This window comes from Brachycentrus maculatus, unplaced genomic scaffold, assembly GCF_059751285.1.
Source record: "Brachycentrus maculatus isolate JH-2025_06_01 unplaced genomic scaffold, ASM5975128v1 h1tg000109l, whole genome shotgun sequence".
NCBI lineage: Eukaryota > Metazoa > Arthropoda > Insecta > Trichoptera > Brachycentridae > Brachycentrus > Brachycentrus maculatus.
Window position 1 is genome coordinate 677,463 of NW_028280862.1, and position 23,479 is coordinate 700,941.

Genomic DNA, 23,479 nt, shown 5'->3' on the forward strand with positions numbered 1-23,479 from the left:
CATGAATAGCCCTAGACTTCCACATTCCCTTCTCACAATAACCCTAGACTTCTGCATCCCCTTATACATATCACTAATAGTCCCTAGACTTCCAAATCTCCTTCTCACAAATAGCCCTAGACTTTCACAGGTGCAATAATATGGTTGTGTGGTGCGTGCCTCGCGCGATTGCGAACAGAGCACCACGTGTGACGTCACCACGCCTTCAAAAGTAGTGACGACGCAAGGTAGATCCTCTTTCGTCCCAAGCTCCCGGAGCGACCTGGCCTACCTTCAGTTGCCCATTTACCGCGCCTCGTCGTGACAAAAATTGGTAACATTTAAAAAAAAAATTGTTAATATAAATCTAGAGTAAAACCTGTATATCTTAAGTTATTTGTAAATAATAAATCTTTTATGAAAATAAACGCGAATCTTTCAAGTGAGTTTCATTATTTATTTTTTTATTTAATATGAAAATGCAACCTCTGAGGAGATAGTGGACGTGGGTGCCCGTAATCAGTACGATTGGGTAAACACGCTTCCACAGATGCTCCAATTTTTCCATTTAGACTCGGCAAATTGACGTTTTACTTTAATATAATTTTTTTCTCTATCATTACCATTTTCATATCATAATCCACATCTGTATAAGGGCCCTTGTGGTAGTGTAATATAAATTATCCAAAATAATTATTATTGTTATTATTCCCTTCTCACGGATTATTCGAACCCGGGCAGCATTAAATAAAAACTATATTGGCCCAGCTGTTAAAACAAGTTTTGCTCAAAAAACTTTTTCATTCCTTGCGCCAAAAATATTTAATTTGCTGCCCGAAACCATGAAGAATTCCAGGAGTGATCAGGTCTTTAAGAACAGTGTCCGTCGATGGTGGCTTAGCATTGGAAGGGACAAGGTAGAAAGTGAATTAATTAAAGTCCAGGTGTAATTATCTTATTGAAAAACCTTTAAACTGTAAATTATTTTTGTATCTCCTGTATGTTTATAATCTAATAATTTAAAAAAAATATTATTAAAAAATTTTAAAAAATAATATGAAAATTGTATTAACATGTTAGTATTCGGCTCAACACAGGCCATGCCTAAAGAGACGTAATACGTATTATAAATGTTTATATGAAATGAATATGTATATTTGAATGTATCTATGTATTATGAAAAATAAATAAAAAAATAAAATAAAAAAATTAAAATAGCCATAGACTGACAGCCCTAGATTTGCACATCCCCTTGTAGTGAATAACCCTAAACATCCAATTTCCCTTATCACGAATAACTTTAGATATTTTATTAATTAAAATAAACTCAAGTGGTTAAAAAAAAAACAGTGTTTTTCTTTTAAGGTGGAGACTGACCTCCTGATTTCGTGGTAACATAACGTCGTAACATCGCTCGCGGCGAGCATCCGAAACTATGGATGGAGCGCTCGGCTCGCTGTACTGACTATGCGAATGCTCGCATCGTAACGTGTTACGTAACGACCAAATGCTCCGGTCAGTCTCCACCTTTACGTAACCCTAGACTTCCGCATTCCCTTGTCGCGACTCACCATGGGCGCGTCGCAGCCGAAGAGCGCTATGAGCGCGCGTCGCGAGGCCAGCTTGATGTCGGCGTTCCGCTCCTGCGTCATGAGGATGATGCGCTGCAGGGCGCGCTGGCTGGCCGCGGGCGCGGGGCCCGCGCCGCCGCCGCCGCCCGACCCCGTCCAGTACTCGTTGGCCAGCGACGTGAGGAAGTCCAGCGTGGCGAGCTTCGTCTTGTTGTTGGGCTTCTGCACGTTGTCCGCCAGGAACCTGCGCAGACCACCGAGCGAAGGTTAACCAAAGACAAAAATAATTACAAAGTTAAAATTACGATGTTAAGATGTTAAGATGTTAGATGTTAAGTTAAGATTACAATGTTTGGATAAGGGAAGAGACCAAGGTAATAGATGAGTCTCAACGAATCGCGGAACTAAAGTGGGACTGGACAGGTAATGTAAAACATGATTGTATCCCGATTTTACTGTGAATTTACATTTAAAAATTTATTTTATTTATTGTTTCGGCATTAACTTTGTGGTAAGACATGTTACAATGATTAAAGAAAACACTTCGTTTTTTACCACTTGAGTTTTATTATAGACTACATGTTTCAGAAGTCAAACTTCCATCATTCAGGTCTGTATAATAACTACATAGTATTATGTATATAGTTATTATACAGACCTGAATGATGGAAGTTTAACTTCTGAAACATGTAGTCTATAATAAAACTCAAGTGGTAAACAACGAAGTGTTTTCTTTAATCATTTTAAAAATTTTGTTCAAAATTGAAATCGATATTATATATCGAGTTATTTTCAGTACGTTGGTTAGAAAAACCGACTAATCAGTGTTGGTTGTTTACGGTAATGTGTTAATATACGAAATTCATTCACTCAAACCCTTATCCGCACCCCGATGGTGCATAGGGCACTGCATCATATAAACGCAGAGTTATCTTGATCATTACCACATGAAGGAAAGGTGATTAGCTCTCGGCTTCAGGTACCAGTCCAGGGTAATATTGAATAAATATTAGAGTGAAAAAATCACTTGTATTTATTTGACCCTCCCTGGGAATCGAACCCGGGACCTCCAGTACGGTAGTCGAGCGTACTGACCATTTACACTACGGAGGCGGATATACAAAATACAATATATATATATATATATATATATATATATATATATATATTACGCCGTGACTAGACATCACCGTGGTTTCCCACCATAAAACGTATGCTTATCAATCCAATGCGCAATGAAAGTATCCACTCACTTGAATATGCACTGCAGCTGCATCTCAGAGGGGAAGTACTCGTGCACCATCTCCAGAGTCTTCAGCACCTTGGTCTTCACGGAGCCCAGCAGGTCGGTGCCCAGCTTCAGCAGCAACCTGCCGACAACAAATCACTCCGCATTGTGGTCAAGCCGAACACTTCAAGCAGTTCATCGAGTTTATTCAATTCAATTCAAACCCTTATCCGCACCCCAATGGTGCATAGGACACTGCATTATACAAACACAGTGTTATCTTGATCTATTTATGTATTAATTTTAAATCACACACAGATTTTTTGAGTCTACTAAGTTGTATTTTATTAACAAAAAACACATAAAAAATTATATTGTGACAATTGTTTCGCCTTGTTAGGGCATTATCAAACGAATGTGAAGATCAAATAGACTACGGTCCTTATGTAGCTATACACTTCTAAGTGACAGTTTTAACACGTGCAGCAATAATTTATGGGAGACAACAGTAGCTAATGGGGGATGTAGGTATGTACCCTTATATTTGTTTTCTGGGAAAGGAAGAATTTTGTTAATTAGTTGTTGTGTTTTTTGTTAATAAAATACAACTTAGTAGACTCAAAAAATCTGTGTGTGATTTAAAATTAATACATAAATTAAAATGGAGTTCTACAAATTAAACGCCAAGTCAATAAATAAGTTATCTTGATCGTTAACACACGAAGGAAAGGTGATCAGCCCTCCGCTTCAGGTACCAGTCCAGGGTAGTATTGAATAAATATTAGAGTGCAAAAATCACTTATATTTATTTGACCCCCCCTGGGAATCGAACCCGGGAGTTCCAGAACGGTAGCCAAGCGTGCTGACAATGGTCAGTTGTTGATCACTCAACGGGCCGAAGTACAAGTTTAGTAGAAATCGCAAATCATATAATATGGTTGTGACTCGTCCAGACCTCGTGAGCAGCATGTAGAGCCAGTTGTGCAGCTGGTCCGCGTGCGCCACGATCAGCTCCCCGACGGCCTCGAGGAACAGCCCGAAGACCTTGGTCTGCCCGTCCACAAACATGCGCGCAAACACCTCCGTCACCTGCTGCAGCTCCGTCACGCACAGCAGCTGGCCCTGGTTCAGGTAGTCCGTCTGGAACGCGGAAACACTGCTCAGCGCCTCTTTTCTTTACAATTATTCATTAAATATATATTTATATAAGCACTTACACCTCTTATATTATCTTAATATCTTCCAATACATTTTCTTGATATCTATAATAAAAACAGACTAGTGATATTGGTCAAAATGTTTGATACCATATATCGTAGTCGTACAGAAAAAAGTGACCAACTACCAAAACGTAAAATGCTCAGGTGGGCCATTTAAGTCATTTTTAACAAGTCAATATATTATACTCCCAAGTTTAAAATCCTTTGGGATATTTTACAGGGCAATATTAACTCTATCCACGCGGCTCGCATAACCGTTTGTGTTTTTACAAAACATTCCCCACACGCGGCTGACATAACCGTTTGTGTTTTCACTTAGGTCCAAGTTTCGAACCTCAGTTCAACTTGGAGGGATTTTTTCATGGTGTGGAACTTTGGATAAAATAATACGTCAATCCTTGGCCTTATGACATCTGTTGAAATATCTGACTAATAATTTGTAACATCACAAGGATAAATAAAAGAACAGATCCCTGATTTTTCTTGAGGTCGGTAATTAGTCCGCGCCATAATCATGCCCTATATCTGTCTCACTCTCGACGCTACGCATCGCCAGTGGGTAAGAGTGTCACACAATGCGTGCTTTGATTTATTTATGTTACGATCTTATTTGTTTATATTACGATATATTTCAAGAATATTGTGACACAAGTGTATGAGTACCAAAAAGGCACAATGAATCCCATTGAACGTTTTTGTTTAGGAAAATAAATCGTTTCTTAACTAAATACATGATAAAAGTAATAATTTAAAAAACGGCAAAATAACGCCGCGCACGGGCGTCTCTTAGGAACAAAGTTAATGCGGTTAAAAGGTTAAAAGTTATTAGCTATATATGATATCAAATCTTTTGACCAATATCACTAGTCTGTTTAGTTGGTTAGAAGATATTATAGATATTAAGATAATATATTGGAAGATTCTAATGATAGATAGTAATCACTTAACCTCTAAGCTGCTCGATTTTGAGTGTCAAAACCGTCCCGTGCTGGATTATTTTACATTACAATATTTTTGACAAAAAAAGCATATTTTTGCCTATTTTTTGTAGTGAAACTTTCGGATATCCATCATAGATGTTCACAGTACACAATGCACTTTACTTATTATGTTTTTATGGTGTATTTACACAAAAATATTAACATTTACGGACTCGCGGCCTAAAGTATGGCGGCTGTATAGAAGACGCGCCTGTCGTATCTGCGGAGCACGAGCCGACCGGAAGTATTCACGATAAAGTTGACACTAAATTAAAATAATTTTGATATTTTATGACAGTAAATCAAAGAGAACTAATTCATCCATGCCTCGAACCAAATTTAAGTGCAAAAAATTATCCATAGGTGTTGATATAAGTACGTAAAGTTGAAAAACGACTATGCATGCGATCCGCAGTCAACGGTACTTCTATAAAAAAACGACAATAGATGCGATCCGCAGCTTACGGGTAAAAACTTATGAGAGAAGGTGCATTTTTTACGAGGAGAGGTAATTCATTCAACAGTCATCATAAAAAATTCAATAAAATTTCAATTTACCAAGTAGAGTAGTCCATCCTTCCTTTCGGTCCAGTGGGCGGATGCGCACATCGCGATGATCTCCGCCACAGTCAGGTTCAGGTCCATGCTGGTCTCGTGTCGGCCGGCCAGCCGCGTCTGGCTGCCACTCCAGGACATAGACTGGAGAAGAAACAAGATGAAACATCACCGTCTGATGAAGGGCAATCGGCGAGAGCTGAACCGCCAGTACACAACAAGGTCAGACGTCATCCTAATACAGCGCAATTACGCGTTTACGCAATCAACGCTCTCGAAAATTTTACTCATACGAATCCACGATTAAACATACCGTAGTCGTACAGCAGAAAGTAAACAACTACTAAAACGTAAAATGTTCAGGAGGACCATTTAAGTCACTTTTGTTTGCCAAGAAAATAAACATCAATGCAGTTAGTAATTTTTAACAAGTCAATATATTATACTTCCAAGTTTAAAATCCTTAGGGATTTTTTTCAGGGTAATATTAAGCTAGTAAGATATCAAATAGCCAATGATCACGTTTTTGTAAAAAAAAAAATGCACTTGGTCACTTTTTCCTGTATGACTACGATATGTTAATTTTAGCTGAATGAATTTAATTGAATCCTTCCTTCGCCAACTTCATGCTTCACTTGCATATTTTCTTGACTCTGTCATGTACCTCCTTCATTTCCTTTCTCATACAGCAGTAATGTCCTTCGCCCTGATTTCACTCAGGTATCACTCTGAAGTTACCGGAAGGGCACTTACGTCGTTGTGTCGCCTGTAGGATTCGTAGCTCCGCTCCGAGCAGACGCTGGAAGCTTCGGAGTCGTTGTCGCCGTCGTGGCCACGTAAGCGAAGTCGACTCATGTCTCCGGAGAGATCTCCGCCGTTGGGGTCTTCGGGGCTCTGATGTAAAAAGAAAACACTCGTTAAAAAATTATAAAATGCCTTGACTGCAACTGTTTCAAAAACATCTGCCGGTACGTGGAATATTGTGGATGAGTACCATTGTTTGAACAACAAACTAGATAAAAATATCGAAATCCTTTAGTACACAACCATGATACACGATTTGCACACAACGAAGGTTTGACAGTCCCAAGAATTAACAGTAAATATGGGAGTCCAACACTGCAATATATCGTCCCGAACATTTGATTCCCGCCTGATGTGGCGTGTGGTGTGGTGTGATGTGCTGTATTAGTTTAATTTTGTGTTAGAGTAAAGAGTGTGCAAGGCCTAGAGTTATCGTCGTGAATTATCCCTAAGCCGAGTTCCGAGCATGCTTCGCACATTGAGCCCTATACTGAATCCAATGCTCAAAACACAACCAAGAACTCAGCCCAGATCCTCTCCACAACCGCAACCTGCAGCCTAAGTGTGTAAAGATGCATCTTGCTCAGTTAGCTTCTTCTCCGTCTTAATCCTCATTGCTGAGGGTTGTGACCCTTGCAGAAGCAATGACTCTTCTCCAGTTATCCCTTGACTGCGCTGCACGTAGCGCTCCAACCACTGAGGTGCCTGCTGCTGCCTTAATTTGATCGGTCCATCGTGTGGGGGATCTGCCTCTCCCTCTCTTTCCCTCCAGGCTACCGATCACAACTAGTCGTTCCAGGCTATCCTCGTTGCCACGCGCAACGTGTCCAAAGAACTGGAGAATCCGTCGGGTACAGATATTGGCCAGAGACAAGCCATACAAGCGTAGTTCCTGGCGAATGGACTCATTGGTGCGTCTAGCTGTCCATGGAATTCGGAGCATGCGCCTCCAACACCACATTTCGAAGGCATCAATTTTTCTCCTTTCTGCTGCTTTTATAGTCCATGTTTCAGCAGCATAGGGAAAAATGGAGTGGACCAAGCTCCTGACAAGCTTCATCTCAGTTAGCACTCTTATAATATTTTGTTTGAATTTATTTTTTGTGGTAGTAAAAAAATCAATTTGATTAAACCTGTGGTTATAAGAGTGGTGATTTTAAGGCCGGAAAAACATTATTTGTATTCCTTAATGTCGTTTTTATTGAACGTTAAAGTTCAAATGTGACAATTTTGTAATGTTAGCTCTGGAAAAAATCTAAAAATAAGAAAAATAACATCGCAAATACCCGCCAAAGCCAAGAACTTTTTTTTTATTTCGTTATAAATTTACGTAAATGTATTGGCATTTTTTCGTGCGGGACAAAAATGATTTTGTTATACATATCAACGAGATTTCGTTATATAAATGCGTTTTTGTATGAAAAATTGGTTTTAGGGAGTAAATGACTTTTTTTTTTTCGATATGTCATTTTGCGTTATTTCGCGTTTCGTTATATCACGGTTCTACTGTATTTGTATACATATTTTTAAGAAAAACTGATATGCGGATAGATTGAAGAACTTCACTCCTGTTTTGCAGTTTCCCATGCAGAAATGCACTGCAAAGCAGATGAGGATATAAGTCATGAGTATGAAATGGCATGAGTGATGTTACCAGTGTGTTCTCCGCGTCGCGCGACTGCTGCAGTAGCCGATGTGACGATAGGGCCACGCGGGGGGGCGGCGGCGGGCGCTCCGAGGACATGCGCCGGGTGCCCATGCCGACCAGCCCGCGGCCCAAGGACGTCTTCATAGCGGACCTGCGTCAGGAAAATGGGCCGTGAATGAAGGTCAAATGTCACAAGAGTGAACAACAAATGTGAAAGTTGGTAATATAAATTTCTTTACAGTATGTACAATAGAAGAAGAAGAAGAAGTAGTAGTTGGTACGTATTACACAAAGTAAAGGATGAATGATAAGAAAAAAATCACATATATTTATTTGTTCCCCCCTGGGAATCGAACCCGGGACCTCTTGTCCGCCTCCGTAGTGTAATAAAAATTGTAATATCTTAAAAATAAAATAAATAACACTGCACAGTGACAGTAAGTCAATATGGCTCCATATAGCTATGGTGGGAGGCTTTTCTCCCAGTGCCGCTTCAAGGGTAAACCGCTATACGAAGACTGGACATTCCAAAGTTACCTGGACGGCGAGGTTTCTCTGGAGCCGGCCAGCGACCGGGGAATGCCGGAAGACCTCCTGGTGGGTCGGGGAATGGCTCCGCCCACGGTCGGCAGTCGGGAAGTGGGGGAACTCGATCGGGAAGATGCTGAAACGAAATACATACATATTTATTGTAACTGCAGACAGTTGGTAGAATTCCATATTGAATTGTTGGGTAATATATCCAAAATAAAACAAGGTTTATTGGTTTTTAATTAATATTTTACTTAGTGAATACTACTATTTCTTAAAATCTATTGTGACACGTGTTTTGATGCATTCCGCATCATTTTCAAACACCATGCGGAATGCATTGAAACACGTGTCACAGTAGATTTTAAGAAATAGTGGTATTTCCTAAGTAAAACATTACTTAAAAATGGATAGATTTTACCACAAAGTGACTGCCGAATCAATTAATGAAAAAAGGTTTATTGGATTGAATTTTACATTTATTTATGTATATGTTAATACCTGACGTTTTTCGTCTTATTAGAGTGTTATCACTTTTGTCACTCGTATGGAGCAGAGGACAAAAGATTTTTTTCCAATTGGAATGTAACTGTCTACCTAGATTTTTTTTTAATTTTGGGAGACCGGAAAGGGTTAAAAAAAAGAAATGTAGAAAAAAAAGATGAACTCACGCTGTGACTGGGAAACTCGCGGCCTGGATCTCGTAGAGGAATTGTACTCCGGACTCCTGGGGGTTTGGGAAGCACTGGCCGGCGGTACCGAACTTTTCTTTGAGCGCGCTGGAAAATACAGACATATATTTTATCAAATTTCCCATCACAGCACTATGCACACTTCCATCAATTTCAATTTATTCAATAATAATTCATACATATATATACATTACAAACTAAAATTTAAAGCGTATACATCAAAACATAAATTATAAAGTAAGCAAGAAGACTCTTGTTAGATGTAGAAGAATCCCGTTTCGGAATACCCCTCAGACACATGGAACAGATCGATATTCGGCGTGATATTGTTCAGCATAGCAGTAGCTCTTCCTACAGGCATAACCATCGGCAGGTTGGTCCTGTATATAGGAATGGGAAACAATCTATGCTGACGCTGTCTTAGCTAACTATTGGGAACATACAGACCAATGTTCCGGATAATTACAGGATTATCCATCATACCAATCAATAGATAAAAATGCGTAATCAAATACACATTCCTTCTAGTCTCTAAACATTGAAGTCAAGCATACCTACAACATATCAACAATGCTACATATCTCTCTACTGCCTACTCTAAGCCTTCTAAAGTCAACTATGGACTCTGTCCCAAGCTACCACAAACTAGTTCCAGAGCATTCCAAATATTTTATTTTTACTTTATGTACAGAAAAAAATATATCGTAGCCGTACAGGAGAAAAGACCAACTAACAAAACGTAAAATGTTCAGGAGGGCCATTTAAGTCACTTTTGCTTGGCAAAAAAAAAACACCAATGCAGTTAGTCATTTTCAACAAGTCAATATATTATACTTCCAAGTTTAAAATCCTTTGCGACTTTTTTCAGGGCAATATTAAGCTAGTAAGATATCAAATAGTCAATGATCAAGTTTTTCTAAAAAAATGTCACTTTCTCCTGTATGACTACGATATACATATATTGGCTGGCTTATTTCTAAGAAGCAATATCTTCCTTGCTAAGAAGCAAATATGGTGCTATAGAAGAAAACTCAAAATACCACAGGTTTCAAGAGCTCCAAAGTAAGATGTTTTAAGGTAGATTGTGGTCCCGTGGTTAGTTAGTTAGCTATAAGAGTTAGAGCTTCTGGGTTCGAAGTCACTGTACCACAACTTGAGATCCAATTTAGTAATTTCCGTTACATAAAATGAGTAATGGAAATAACTCATCGGGAATATTATACATCGTGTGCAATGAATGATCGTCCTTTCAAGAATGTCATAAATCAAAAAACTTCATTTTTCAGGAGAACGTTTTTAATGTTTAACCGGATCCACGCGGCACGCATAACCGTAAGTGTTTTCACAAAACATGACCTATACGCGGCTGACATAAGCGTATGTGTTTTTACTTTGCTCCAAGTTTCGAACCTCAGTTCAACTTAGAGGGATTTTTTCATGGTGTGGAACTTTGGATAAAATAATTTGTCAATCCTTGGCCTTATGACATCTGTTGAAATATCTGACTAATAATTTGTAACATCACAAGGATAAATAAAAGAACAGATCCCTGATTTTTCTTGAGGTCGGTAATTAGTCCGCGCCATAATCATGCCCTATATCTGTCTCACTCTCGACGCTACGCATCGCCAGTGGGTAAGAGTGACACACAATGCGTGCTTTGATTTATTTATGTTACGATCATATTTGTTTATTTTTTGTTTAGGAAAATAAATCGTTTCTTAACTAAATACATGACAAAAGAAATCATTTAAAAAACAGCGAAATACTGCCGCGCACAGGCGTCTCTCAGGAACAAAGTTAATGCGGTTAAAAGGTTAAAAATATAATACAATGTATTAAAAATAAATATCACGCCACTTATTGAACTTTTTACTATGCAACAGATCCTTTTAGGTAAAACCTGAGCGGAGGGCTGATCACCTTTCCTTCGTGTCAACGATCAAGATAACACTGTGTTTATATAATGCAGTGCCCTATGAACCATTGGGGTGCGGATAAGGGTTTGGATTGAAAAAAATATGAAAGTGGTCATGCTCTAGTGTTTTAAATTAAAAAATAGTAATAATAAACGTCTATTTTACCTCTCGGCGGTACATCACCCTCTGCAGATGGCATTAAAATATTACAAAACATTATTTCTATATTTCAAAACACAAACCAATACATTCTACCATTTCTTTATTTTCTAAATAAGTTCAATACCACTAAATAATTCCACATCTCAAATGCAACACTGTATTTATAGATTTGGCGTTTAATTTGATGAACTCCATTTTAATTTACATATTAAATATTAAAATCAAACACTGATTTTTAGAGTCTAATAAATTGTGCATAATTTATTATTTATTATTAAAAACATATAAAAATTAAATTTGCAATTTTCAAACCATATACGGTAGAACGGGGCTACTTGAACTTTAATGTGTTACTTGAGCCCAGTACAAAAAATATATACTTACATCTGTATTTGGTCTACAATAATGAATGTATCGACACGATCATTGTTTCCCTGACAGGTGACACTTTGTCATGTCACGATACTTTGATCGATACCACAATCTAAATATTTTTTTTTGTACTGGGCTCAAGTAACACATCAAAGTTCAAGTAGCTCCGTTCTACAGTACTGTGGACAGTAGTTTCAAAATGTCATAACAAGGCGAAACAATTGTCACAAATTTTATCTTTATGTGTTTTTCATAATAAAATACAATTTACTAGACTCTACATATGAGTGCTTGATTTAAATATTTAATATATAAATTGTAGCATTGTATTTAACCTTTCCTTCCCAGTGATTTGTATTTACTACAATTCGACTCTAATGATGAGAATATCGATATCGAAACATCACAAGTAGCAGGCATAGCTGGTGTAGCGGCACAACCGCCGCAGAGTACGACTTGCGCGCTACTAAAATGAGATTGGCGGAAAAAATATGAAACCAAATGCGCGTGTACGCAAAGCACGGCACGCAAGCACACACTGAGAAACGTTTGTGTATTGGTGATTCTAACCCTGATTTTTTCACTTATTAGAATAATCTCGTTGCTTTGAATGAGTACGGGTGTACTTACGGAGGCTGGCAGTGTTGGAGGCTAGCCGATTCCTGGCCTGCTGCGAATACAAGGCCCGCGCCTTGGCCCTCTGAGCGGCGGCGGCATCGACGGCAGACACGCTCCGCCCGACGGCCGCTCCGACGCTGCGGTCTAAAAATTTCCATCGAAAACTTAGCACAGAGTCAACCAAACGCCCCCGCCAAAACTAAACGGCCGAACCCTGACTGTACTGGCCTCCAATCAGCTTTACAATTATGGGGCCCGAGGTCTCGGAGACCAGGTGGATCTCCTCCAGGCTGACGTGCTTCAGGCCGGAGAGTTCGGGGGCCCACGGGACTCGGAGTAGGGTCGCCGGGATGTGGATTAGGTTGAGGGATTCTGCAAGGGTTAGGTCGGGTTAGGTCAGGTTAGTTCGGGTTAGGTTGGATCAAACTAGGTTAGGAAGAATTTAAAACGATGCGATGTAAGCGAAACTATGTTTAAAAGAGCTAGTTATATAATTGGACAATAGAAGATATCAAATGATGTATGATGGTGGGGTTTGGTGAGATAGTTTGGGCATGAGGAACGAATGAGTGAAGAAAGAACAGTAAAACAAATTTAAGAAGTCGAATGTAGTTGGAAATAGGAGCAGAGGAACACCGGGGAAAACTTGTCATGATCGAGTATTTCAAATATTTGGGCATGGTTTGGTCAGGAGTCGGAATAATCGGCGGGTATGTATGAGGAGATGCATGAATTGGAAGAGGCGAAGAATGTTTACAAAGACAGATTGATGTGGCGTTCTATTCTCTCTGCATTTCCTTTGTGCGTATCGACGTGATGGTTAGTTAGTTAGATAGTTAAAAGCTTAAAACAATAAAAATTATACAAAATGTAAATAATTTAAAACCACATACCTTTTACCTTATTTATTATTTTTATTGCATTTGTTTTAAAAAATAAAATAAAATATATATCTGAAAACACCCTATTGGTTAGGTTTCATCACGGTAGATGAAAATGAAAAAATTAAAGATTGAAAATTAAAAAAAAAGGATGTTAGCTATTAAGGCGGAGACTGACCTCCACATTTGGTCGTAACGTAACATGTTACGATGCGAGCATTCAGGCAGTCAGTACACCGAGCCGAGCTGCTCGCCGCTCCTTCCGAATGCTCCATCCGAAGTCGGATGCAATTTTTGGTTAGTACAGGGTTGCCAATCTGTGGAAAATTCCCCAAACTGCGGGGAATTTGTGGGAATTGGCACGATATTTTTTTTTTCTTCATTTGGAGTAAGCAGTAATTTGTTAAAATCACTGAACCAGGAATCACGTCTTCGTCGTCCGACATTTCAACTACAGTACGAATGCAATGTTGCAAAGATTCATACAGATTTTGGGTTATTGATTCAGATTTTCAGATTTTTTGGTGTGACATATGGCAACACTGAGCACAAGGCCACTAGTGAGCACTGATCGCGGTCAGTCAGCAATGCCGTAACGTCATAATGTAACATGCTTGCCGCGAGCGATGTTACGATGTTTTGTTATGACAAAATGCTTCGGTCACGTCTCCGCCTTTAGATTAAGTTATAACAAGAAAGGTTAGGTCAGGTTAGGTTAGGTTATATTATATTACGTTAGGCGATATTATATAGAGGAAGATGTCGGAAGGTCAGGATGTATTTTACTACAGGTAAGGAAGGGTTAGGTCCCTGCAAGAAAGGTAAGGTGAGGTGAGGCGGGCGAAATTCAACATACAGGTCGGGTTTGAATGACAAAACAGATCGGGAATAGGTCAGGTTGGGTTGGGTGTCAAAAATAGTACTCAATTAGCTACCAAGAAAAAAGTGGAAATTTCTCTTCCGATTTATAGTTTACACCTTGCAAAATAAAAGGTCTTACACATGATGATGTTATCGCCATCTTCTTTTTCTACTTCTAAACCTAAAAACCATCCAATGGTGCATAGGGCACTGCATCATATTAACGCAGTGTTACTTACACGAAGGCAAGGTGATCAACTCTGCGCTTCAGGTACCAGTTCGGCTGTTCAAACTTAAAACACATTAAGGGACATTTTTGTTGTAGTCCAAATTTTTTTTTTTTAAAAGTACTACAAAAAAATGTCCCTTACTGTGTTTTGAGTTTGGACAGCCGAGTTCAGAGTAATATAAATAAATATTAGAGTGGAAATCAATAATATTTATTTTGACCCCTTCTGGGAATTGAATCTGGGAAACCAGCATGGTAGCTGAATACGCTAACCATTGAGCTACAGAGGCGGACAAAATTTCGCCCTTCAATTAATCAAAATAGGAAAGCATGAAAGACTTTCAATCAAATATATCATCAGATCGAAGATCTTCAATTTTAAGAGCTGTTCAGATGCTGATCAGCGAATTATATTATAAGTTCACAATATTTTGAATATGCCCAAATCTTTGTTCAGAAATTCTGTTTTTTTTTTAAAAAGGTGTCCGCTGATTAAAAACTTACTAAACTCAACCATAGATGGTGCCGAAGAAGTAGCGTGTGAAAGAAGGTGTCAATTGAAGCATAAATATAACTTCCGAAATTTCGGTAGTGCAGTTGTGAATCATGAATGGTGAATGTTGCAAGAGTGGAAAGTGATCATTTAAACCATCCAACGACAGGTCAACATACAACAACACAACTTTTCACTTCTGTATTTATAGATCTGGCGTTTAATTTGTAGAACTCTATTTTAATTTATATGTGAAATGTTAAAGTCAAACTCTGATTTTTAGAGATTAAAATTCTAAATTGTATTTTAGTGTTAAATCTTCACATTCACATTTGAAAATGCCATAACAAGGCGAAACAATTGTCACAAATTTTATTTTGATGTGTTTATAACACTAAAATACAATTTTAGTAGACTCTACAAATCAGTGTTTGATTTTACCATTTAATATATAAATTCACCTCTAGTCGGCAGCGGGATATTGGTCCGATCATGCGACAGCCTTCTCCTGGGAGATCCGGGAGTTCTCCGGAAGGACCCTGTCCTGCCTAGGCCTCCCGGAGCCGCCGGGGCGGCCCCGCAGGCGCTGAGGTTTTCGGCAGAGGCTTCCAAAGCCAAAGAAATCCCGAGAGCGAGTGGCAAATTTTAATTATTCAAATTAAAATTATGGTCAATACATTACCGGATCCATGTTGAAAATTAGCGTTTGAAATAAAGATAAAAAATGATATTAATAAATCGTATGTTTAGAGGATGTGGTTATTGGTATTATTATTTATTTATTATTGTCATTTGTTTACGATACTACGTTATTTAAAACGTTACGAAGTTATTTACCTGTGATGCTTGCCGATGGACTTCTGGTACTGGTCATCATTTTTCTGTCTGAGAATTAAAAAAATAAAACATACATTAAGGTTTTGAAATACAATAGTGTATCCTACACATAAAAGTTATAAACAACAATAATAATAATAACTTTTATAAAATAAAACTGGTTGTTGTCATTGACATAAAAAAATAAACATATTGTTTACTCTGTAGATATATTTATGCATTTCAGAAACCTTTTGTTGCGGAAGGGTGCACATTTTTGTGCATTTCGGTTACCTTCAAATATACAAAAAAACAAGTCTTAAACGTCTAATTTCTAGTCTTGCTTTGCTGTGTGGCAGACTTCATCCTTAAATTCTGCTGAGTACAGTCAGTGATCATCGATTGTTTCCTAGGGAGTCGAGATATTAATTTAATTGAGTGATTTTTTTTTAATTTTCACTCTAAACGTTGCAATTTCTCACCCCTTTATTCTCTTTGTCTAAATGAACCATTTTAGTCTGGTTATATCGAAGAATGCTACGCATTTCATGGACCGATGTGGTCAGCAAGCAAATGTGCTCCAAAGAGCGAGAGCAGGGAGACAGTTGCCGACTGATATCAAGGTCCGGAAGGTGTCCTATCTGGGGCATGTGCTGAGAGGAGACAAGTACGAGCTATTGCACCTAGTGGAGGGTCCACGAGGTGTGGGCAGAAGGCACATCTCCTGGCTCCGGAATATACGAGATTGGACGAGGATCAGGACTGGCTATTAATAAGTAGGCCGAGACAAGGACAATTACTCTCAAGTGATGGTCGCCGTCAGGGGGACCTGACATGACACGCACAGAAGTAGAAGAAGAATGCTATTTGGCTATTAATAAGTAGATAGTTGTGTAGTTAATGGGTAGCTAGGTTGCAACTTATACGAGGATATGGGCTGTTTAACGTGTGAAAAGCTGAAAAGGGTTTGACTTAATAGTCCGGAATGGCAAAGGAGGTGTCATTCATTGCTGCAGGCCAATCCACAGGGAGGGAAATGGGTAGTAAATAAAATAACTCTCAAGCGTCGCCTAGCGGGGTACCTGATATATCACACACTAAATGCCATTTGGCTAGTAATGCGTGGGTAGTAAGGACCAGGGGGGACCTGACATGGCACACACAGAAGAAGCAGAAGAAGCGGAAGAACGCCACTCGGCTAGTAATGGGAAAGCGTCTAGTCACCGTAGAGGGGTCGCGGCACGGAGGAGGGCGTGTGCGCGGGCGCGGGCGTGTGCAGGCTGTCGGTGCTGCCGTGCCGCGAGCCCGCGTCCTTCTCCACAGCGCGCTGCGCCGCCGCGTCCAGCTGCAGGAACAGCGCCTCGCCCGCCGCCGGGAAGTGCCTCTTGAACAGCCAGAAGGCCCTGACGGAAGAGAAATTAAATTTCAATGTCATTTTTACCAAGTCAATATATTATACTTACAAGTTTAAAATCCTTTGGGATATTTTCAGGGCAATATTAAGCTAGTAAGATATCAAATAGTCAATGATAACGTTTTTGTACAAAATGCACTCGGTCACTTTCTCCTGTATGACTACGATATATTCCCTTCAGGTTTTTGTAAGCAAAAAAAAATCATCTACATGATTTTCACAAAAAATTCAATTAAAATGTTTTTTTTTCAATACCCCTTATTCACGTTTTCCCTCCATTTGGGTTTTTGTATACAAAAAAGGACTCATCTATATGATTTTTTTAAATAAATTGAATCGTGGGGGCCCGACTTACCTCCTGCAGTGCACGCGGGTCATGTTGTCGGCGTCGGAGCAGCCCTTCCTGATGGCCTCGCGCACCACAGCCTGCTGCTTGTCCAGAGAGGCCGTGCTCCAAGTGTCTAACAGGGCGCACAGAATGTCACTGCAAAACAAGCATTGATTTTTTTAAATGTATTGAATGTTACATCAAACACTGATTTTTTGAGTCTACGAATTGTATTTTATTGTTAAAAAAAACACATAAAAATCAATTTCCTGACAATTGTCTCGCCTAGTTATGGCATTTTCAAACAATGTGAAAAAAACAGATCTAAGTACCTTCTTCTTTTAAACGTATAACTCATATAGTACATATATATACTATATGAGTTATACGTTTAATATGAATTTTTGTTTTATGTTAAAATCAAATATTTGTAGTTTATATTAGCACTTTTAATCTAATTTTATTTCTGATAATATCTATTATATTCGTCCGCCTCCATAGTGTAATGGTCAGCACGTTCGGCTACCGTTCTGGAGGTCCCGGGTTCGATTCCCAGGGGGAGGTCAAATAAATATAAGTGATTTTTTCACTGTAATATTTATTCAATATTACCCTGGACTGGTACCTGAAGCGGAGGGCTGATCACCTTTTCTTCATGTGTAAACGATCAAGATAACACTGTGTTTATATGAAGCAGTGCCCTATGCACCATTGGGGTGCGGATAAGGGTTTTATATTTTATATATATATTCTTGCTAGCGCCCTTTATCATAACCTAAAATATAATATATACCCACACACAGGCCATGCCTTTGTGGGATCTTTTTTTGTATTAATATTTAATATTTTTTTGTACTTGTAATTATAATATATTGTAAAGTGCAAAAGAATTTAAAATAAATAATAAAAAAATATATATAAAATGGAGATCATATTTAGTGATGTACCTCAATGTGGCGCGGATCTCTTTGGCTTTCGACATGGTCATCATCTGCATGAGGATGGGAACTAGGCGGGGGGAATGTACGTAGCGAACGATGTAACGAATGGCCGTCGTGCCCGCTGATGAAATAACCTGGAATAAAAAAATCATTACTCGTGAAAACCAACACTCTGTTCCTTTTCCTTTTCCTTCATGTGTCCTTGGGATAAACGCTCCTTCACACCTCTCATAACGGAATGTTCCGAAGCCACAGGAAAGCTGCCTTCTTCCAACCCCTCTGCGCCCCTCAATCTTCCCTTTCATGGCCAGTTGTAGGATGGCATACTTTTCAACTCTTGTTATGTGAACAAAATGTTCCTACTTGGATATTTATTTATTATGTGTAGAGATAATTGTAATAAACTGTTCAATTTATTCCACAAAGACTATTTGTTAGATGTTAATTACCTGGTTTTTGTAGATTTAAATTTTGCTTAGATTGTTTGCCACATGCGTCTGGCGAGTATTCCGCACTGCGGGAAATGTTAGATGTATGCGCCTGGCGCGTTTACCGTATCCAACCTTAAAGGATTAACCCTTACTGGTCCAATGTCGAATCTCATTCGACTCATCGATTTTCTTTCTCATCGATTTTTTCCTCTTAGGTCCCATGTCGGATGTTATTCGACATTTTTTTCATCATAAGTATTATGTATTTAAATTCCAAGCTTACATTTTTGTCACTCGTATCTATTACAACAGTATGTGGAGCAGGGGACAAAAGATTTTTTTCCAATCGGAATGTAACTGTCTACTTAGATTTTTTTAATTTTGGGGGACAGCAAAGGGTTAAAAGGTCAAAAGAATATTTGTGATAATAGATACACACCTTGGCGGAGTTAGGAACGAGGTTGATCATCTCGGTGATAATATACAAACAGAATTGGTCCAATTTGGTCTTCAGCGTCTTCGCCATGTACGCTATCGTGATGCACGCTTCTCTCACGACCTGCGGATTTCAATTTTACAAAAAAAACATTACAATCACAGGTTAGATTTAAAATGGTGGAAATTGATCGGCAAGTGAATGAAAATAGTCAAATAGTTTTAAATTTAAATTAAGAATAGAATAAGACCATTTCAAAAATAAAATTAAAAACAGAATCGCAAAATTGCTTTTAAATGTTATGTGTATTGTAAGAAGATGTAAATATATATGTTATATATTTACATCTTCTACGATAAAAGCCATAATATAGTGTCAACTTGAGATGAAACACACTACTACTGACCCTTATCTGCACCGAATGGCGCTTAAGGCACTGCATTGTATAGAAGCGATGTTACGATACCAGAAAGAAATACTTAAATCGGTCAATATTATAGAAAAGTATCGCTGATTTTGTACAAGCCTAGTAAAAATACCATTTTTGCAAAAAAATCTTCAGAAATTTTAGTATACATATAAGAAAAAATCTCAGCACTAAAACGGTTAAACGTATGGCATCCATTTTAAATAAATGAAGATACAAAGTGCTCATATGGCTACCGTATGTAAACTAGTTGGTTACTTTTATGCACCCATAGCAGCTATCCGTGCATGCAATTTGCCCATATGGTGCCGTTGGACATATGAAGGGTATAATCATACACCCATTGCAGCATTACAAACATACAAGGTGCCCATACGGCTACTGTAAGTTAACTAGTGGGTTATTATTATGCACCCATAATAGCTATCTATGCATACCATTTGCCCATATGGTGCCGTTGGACATATGAAGGGTATAATCATACACCCATTGCAGCATTACAAACATACAAGGTGCCCATACGGCTACTGTAAGTTAACTAGTGGGTTATTATTATGCACCCATAATAGCTATCTATGCATACCATTTGCCCATATGGTGCCGTTGGACATATGAAGGGTATAATCATACACCCATTGCAGCATTACAAACATACAAGGTGCCCATACGGCTACTGTAAGTTAACTAGTGGGTTATTATTATGCACCCATAATAGCTATCTATGCATACCATTTGCCCATATGGTGCCGTTGGACATATGAAGGGTATAATCATACACCCATTGCAGCATTACAAACATACAAGGTGCCCCATATGGCCACCGTATGTAAACTAGTGGGTTACTATGCACTATGCACTACTATGCACCCATAGTAGGAATCCATTCAACCTGCTCATATGGTCATTTGGTTTCCGTTATCCTGTACAATAAATAGTCTGTAATAATTCACCGGCTCCATACCTGACTCCTCAACTCTTTAATAACGACTAGAAATGGCACGGACATCTCCTTGAGCTGCGCCGTGAACTCCACCGGGAACAGGGCGTGAGCGTTGGCGACCAGCAACGCTCGGATCTTCTTCAGCTGCAAACACACCGATGAAATTACAATTCAGTTCCATATTCCAAATATCGTAGTCATACAGGAGAAAGTGAGTCAGAGTTTCTCGGTTCGAATCCACTCTACCACAATTTGATACCTATTTCTAATAATGAGCCGCTTAGGCTCACAGATATAGTATGAAATTGAAATATTTGTGTAAATAATAAAAAAAACACAAATATTTCTCTTTTTTTTAAAAAAAAAGGGACCAAGACATTTTTAACGAAAACTTGATTATTGACTGTTTGATATCTTACTAGCTTAATATTGCCCTGAAAAAATCCCAAAGCGATTTTAAACTTGGAAGTATAACATATTGACTTGTTAAAAATGACTGACTGCATTGATGTTTATTTTCTTGTCAAGCAAAAGTGACATAAATGGCCCTAAATCAAAATAAGATTGACAATTTAAGGTACAACTTAGTAGCAGATGAGACGCGATTGAAATGACGCGTGTGTCTGATATTAACCGTCAATGTGATCAAAGGTTGGCACAAGGACGCCAAATATACTGCCAGTTTAGCTTTCTCTATTGACCCTTACTGGTCCAATGTGGAATCTCATGAATCGGCATGGATTTTTTCCTCTTAGGTCCCATGTCGGATGTTATTCAACATTTTTTTCATCAAATGGTGCATAGGGCACTGCGTCATATAAACGCAGTGTTATCTTGATCGTTTATACATGAAGGAAAGGTGATCAGGCCTCCGCTTCAGGTACCAGTCCATGGTAATTTTGAATAAATATTACAGGGAAGAAATCACTAATATTTATTTTACCCCCCTTGGGAATCGAACCCGGAACCTCCAGAACGGTAGCCGAGCGTGCTGACCATTACACTACGGAGGCGGACAAAAATTTTTCATCATTAGTATTATTTATTTAACCTCTCCAAGAGTACAATAATTGATGTCCTACTTTCTCTATGGAGTGAATACGTATTTTTAAAAATAAAATCTTTGTATTATGAAGATAGAAATTATGTCAAAAATAATTTAAATAAAATATAAAGCTCACCATCTCTAGGTTTTATTTTATGACAAAGTTAAATACAAATATCCACAGATGTCATTACTGTACAAATTATATCATACCAAATGACAGATAGACTTTGACGTTCATTAACGTCGACATTCCTTTGAGGAAAATTCGCACAAACGTTTGTTTACGTCCATACTCCCGGAAAGGTTAAATATCTCTCGTATCTATTACAACAGTATGTGGAGCAGAGGACAAAAGATTTATTTCCAATTGGAATGTAACCGTCTACCTAGATTTTTTTTTAATTTTGGGGGACCAGAAAGGGTTAGGCTTTTATACAGCCTATTCCTGTTTCGGGTTGATGATAAAACCCATCTCACCGCGTCTATCCTCTTCTCCCAGTCGGCGTTCTTGTCACCGACGACGGAGGCCGCGAGGCGGCAGACATCGTCCAGGTCCCGGGAGCTGTACAGCGCCACCGGAGGCACCGTGCAGAACTGGGCTTCGAAGGCCTCCGAGGTCACGGCGCCGGCCCCCGTATCCACTGCGGGAAGGAATAGAGCGTCAGTCACCGCACAAATTGTCAATCGAAGCCATTGGAAGAAAACTGAAGACTTATTTTAACACATTGTTTGCGGGAAATGCAAGGGTGGCCAACCCGCGGCCCGCCGGGTGTCTACTTGCGGCCCGTGGAGCATTTCACACATTTCTTCTTTATGTGTACATAAAACCACCAAAAGAACATTCCATCGTGCGTAGTTTGTATCATATCCCATTTATGGAAGTATCTCACTATCGTGACAATTTCTGATATAGTATATTCGTGGTAACAAACAACTTAAATCGACTTATAAGTACACACTGATAATAATAAAAGCTGCTATAACTGCCTGCTATAGCGACTCAAAGTAAAAATGCTATGTAAAAGCTAGTTATACAGTAGCCACGATAATAGGAGATGGTAAAATGGTTAAATTTTACGGCCCGGTAAGAAATCTGATTTCTTAAATCTGGCCCGGCTGTTGAAAAGGTTGGCCACCTATGCTTTAGAGCGTGTTTTACATACTGCTGGTAGAGAGCGGGAGACGGTTATAAGCATTAATTTCCAATTTCAAAGCAATTGAGTGAATAGCTTAAGATTTTGAACAAATCAACATTTACATTTTTATTTATATAGATCATTCGTTAGTAAAGAGATCATATCGCTCACTCCTTTCAAGAACGTCATAAATCAAAAATCGTCATTTTTCAGTTGTGCATTTTTACAGAATGCCCAGAAAATGTACTATATTCCAGCAAAAGAGGCATATTTTTAACATAATATTTACCCGCTACAGGGCAGAAAATGATGTTTTTGCATTTTGAAGAAAAGGTATTGTTTAATTTTTTTTATAAATATACAAAATATTTTTCAAGTGTAGAAAAAACCTTCATATTATATTTTTAAACTTTAAAAAAGTTTTCCTGAAAAATCAAGTTTTTTTATTTATGACGTTCTTGAAAGGAGTGAGCGATATATACATTACTTCTTTATATCATGAATTTGTAATTTATGATTTTTTAATGTTCAAGTACTATCTTCCCTCTGATTGCAAACAGCTATACATATATGGTATCAAATATTTTGACCAATATCACTAGTCTGTTTTTGGTTGGTTGGAAGATATTACTTTTTAGCAATAATCTCGCCAATGTACTTATTTAATTTTTTTGTACGTGAAGTTTCATTCAAACCCTTATCCGCACCCCAATGGTGCATAGGGCACTGCATCATATAAATGCAGTGTTATCTCGATCGTTAACACATGAAGGAAAGGTGATCAGCCCTTCGCTTCCGGTACCGAGGTAATATTGAATA

The 23,479-nt window shown here is 38.6% G+C and overlaps 1 protein-coding gene across 5 annotated transcripts in view; it reads right to left on the minus strand.

Annotated features, from left to right (window-relative positions):
- The window catches only part of LOC148310062 (CLIP-associating protein-like), an 80,704-nt gene that overhangs the window by 14,773 nt on the left and 42,452 nt on the right, over positions 1-23,479 (minus strand). For 3 of the 5 annotated variants that reach the window (XM_088259057.1, XM_088259056.1, XM_088259055.1), the window contains 16 exons: positions 22,002-22,165; positions 20,498-20,620; positions 19,113-19,232; positions 18,249-18,376; positions 17,329-17,457; positions 16,784-16,962; positions 15,581-15,628; positions 12,292-12,423; positions 9,188-9,295; positions 8,523-8,649; positions 7,992-8,136; positions 6,287-6,427; positions 5,537-5,677; positions 3,734-3,918; positions 2,804-2,920; positions 1,551-1,794 (listed from right to left, as the gene is read on the minus strand). In XM_088259057.1, the coding sequence (XP_088115183.1) occupies positions 1,551-1,794; positions 2,804-2,920; positions 3,734-3,918; positions 5,537-5,677; positions 6,287-6,427; positions 7,992-8,136; positions 8,523-8,649; positions 9,188-9,295; positions 12,292-12,423; positions 15,581-15,628; positions 16,784-16,962; positions 17,329-17,457; positions 18,249-18,376; positions 19,113-19,232; positions 20,498-20,620; positions 22,002-22,165 (2,231 nt within the window). Of the gene's footprint in view, positions 1-1,550; positions 1,795-2,803; positions 2,921-3,733; positions 3,919-5,536; positions 5,678-6,286; positions 6,428-7,991; positions 8,137-8,522; positions 8,650-9,187; positions 9,296-12,291; positions 12,424-12,507; positions 12,652-15,580; positions 15,629-16,783; positions 16,963-17,328; positions 17,458-18,248; positions 18,377-19,112; positions 19,233-20,497; positions 20,621-22,001; positions 22,166-23,479 lie in introns of all 5 variants that reach the window. The other 2 variants (XM_088259054.1, XM_088259053.1) reach the window with 1 other exon arrangement.